This window comes from Raphanus sativus, chromosome 1 (genome assembly GCF_000801105.2).
Source record: "Raphanus sativus cultivar WK10039 chromosome 1, ASM80110v3, whole genome shotgun sequence".
Classification (NCBI taxonomy): Eukaryota; Viridiplantae; Streptophyta; class Magnoliopsida; order Brassicales; family Brassicaceae; genus Raphanus; species Raphanus sativus.
In genome coordinates, this window is record NC_079511.1 from 21,518,958 (window position 1) to 21,521,173 (window position 2,216).

The 2,216-nt window shown below is 32.1% G+C and overlaps 1 protein-coding gene across 1 annotated transcript; it reads left to right on the top strand.

Annotated features, from left to right (window-relative positions):
- Positions 1 to 579: 579 nt before the first annotated feature.
- On the top strand, positions 580 to 1,188 carry LOC108853990 (uncharacterized). The gene has a single exon (XM_018627473.2). It carries the CDS (start codon positions 691 to 693, stop codon positions 922 to 924), a length of 234 nt encoding a protein of 77 aa, XP_018482975.1. The 5' UTR covers positions 580 to 690; the 3' UTR covers positions 925 to 1,188.
- The last annotated feature ends 1,028 nt before the right edge of the window (positions 1,189 to 2,216 follow it).

The window sequence follows — 2,216 nt, forward strand, 5'->3', positions numbered from 1 at the left end:
GATTACCTCACACAGTAAAATGTAATATTAATTTGCAATCTTTGTAACTAGTTATTTGTCAACGATAGTATTCAAATGTAAAACGATTCCACCAACTCGATAATACACTGTCTAAAAAGGTAAACTGGAACGGTTGTATCCAAGCACTTCGCATTATCTTTATCCAAATTTGTGGTAGTTAAACGAAAAACTACTGTGATATCAATTGAGTTGAAAACTTTTTGCATTGCTAAATCTCATCCATGTAAACTGAATATTAACTCGGTAAACCGGTACTATTTTGATTTAATAGAATTTAAACTGAACTCAAAAGGTGAGAAATATGTAAAACTGTGTAAGTTGTGTGAAGTGTGAACAAGGGAGAGATCACGTGGGGGAGGATAAGAAATCGAATTGATGGGTTCATGGGAATGCTCCTATCGCGGATCTTGCCTCTATTGACCACACTCTCTCACCCTTTCTCCAATATTATTTACTTTTAAATTCCGTTTACTAATTTTTATTTTATTATAAACTTTTTCTTCTTTTTTTTTGAAAAAAATTATAAGAAAGAGGTTGGTTTTGTGTTCACATGTGGTGTATAAATACATAGAAGCCTCATCGTTTCCAAATCCAACTCCAAACGAGAAAGGGAAGAAGTAATTCACAGTTAAAACTAGTTTCATATACTTTTCTCTTCTTTAAAAAAAAATGACTTCGTGGAAGAAAACCATTGCAACGCCATTCAAGAAAGCGGCGACGTTCTTTAACCAACCGCAGCAAACGCCGCACAACCGCCACGCAAACGCGAAGGCGAGAGAAGAACACGAGAGACGAACGGTGAAGGAGCTTCAAGGTGACGTCATGGCTTGTGGCTATGAAGATGTCCTCGTCATGTGGTCAATTCTTGACAAGTCAAACTCTTCAAACAATCTCTCTTCTTGATTAGTTTTTTACAATGAAAATGAGAAAGTTTCCTCTCTTTTTTCTCACGTGTATAGCTTTGTCTTAGCCCGCCATGTCTCTCTTCTCTTCTCTCTGCTTATCTTTATGTGGTCGCGGCTTCTTTGTTTTCCTTTAAGTTAGATTTTAGTGAGTTTTTATCCGATGATTAGTTTTGATTCGGATGTTGTTAATCCCTGTGATGATCTAATCGAAATTACAGTGCGATTTTTCATTTGGTTTAAAATAAAAATAAGTCTTTTGATATTGGTTTACAATTTCGGTTTCTAATCTATGTTTTTAGCGGTTTACCAAACCATAGATGAAGCTAATAACCATAGAGATTATAACCAGTTTGATTAATATACGAAATAAATATAAACTGGGTAACAATGTAATTCATTAAAAAAAAGTGTAGCTGATATAAAAAAATACTATATTCTGACCCGCCCTTAATTCGAATAATTTTGCGGTTTTCTGCGAGTTGTACACTAGTTTGTCGTATAATTTTGCACTTTCACACTAGTTTGTCGTATATCTTTGTACCCGCTCCGCTTAATTTTGCGGTTTTCTGCGAGTTGTACTATAAAAAGGGCGGATATATTTTTTGTTTTAAATTTAGTTTTTATATATGTGTTTTTTTGTGATTATATTCGTATGTTTCTTTGTAATCATATTTGTGTATAAATCAAAATATATATTATTAAATAACGGTAATTTAAAAATTGATCCGGTATACGTTCGGTTAAAGATGGGTTGCGGATCGAACCCGGCCCGCTGACCCGCTAATCCGCTGGTTTCAATTTTGTTCTGATCAAAAAATCTGATCCGTATAAACCGCAAACAAATAATTTTGTACCCGCTCCGCTTAATTTTGCGGTTTTCTGCGGGTTGTATTCTTTTAAACAATAATTCTTTAATATAATAATTGTAAAGATATATAAAAATATATTTATAATAAACCTTTTATCTATTATCAAAATTCATATACAGTTATATATTTTGATTTGAATAAAATAATATTTGAAACTTAAATAAGATATGGTTTGAAAGTTGAGGTCGGATCATAATTTTAATTTGTTTTTTTTCGTTTTGGTCAAAACAATACAATAATTTAAATATGTAATTTCAATGCCAATCAAAAGGATTTATCATTGTCCAAGTTCCCGTTATTTTCTCATGATGGAATATTATTTATGAAAATGTAACATCAGTATTTATATTTTGAAACATCACATGTATTCTCATTCCTAAATAAGAATGTGGTTGAACGTTCTGTTTGAAAATATGTATAT

What these genes read in the sequence shown, in the direction of transcription:
- LOC108853990 (XM_018627473.2), top strand. Translation starts at nt 691, where the DNA reads ATGACTTCGTGGAAGAAAACCATTGCAACGCCATTCAAGAAAGCGGCG.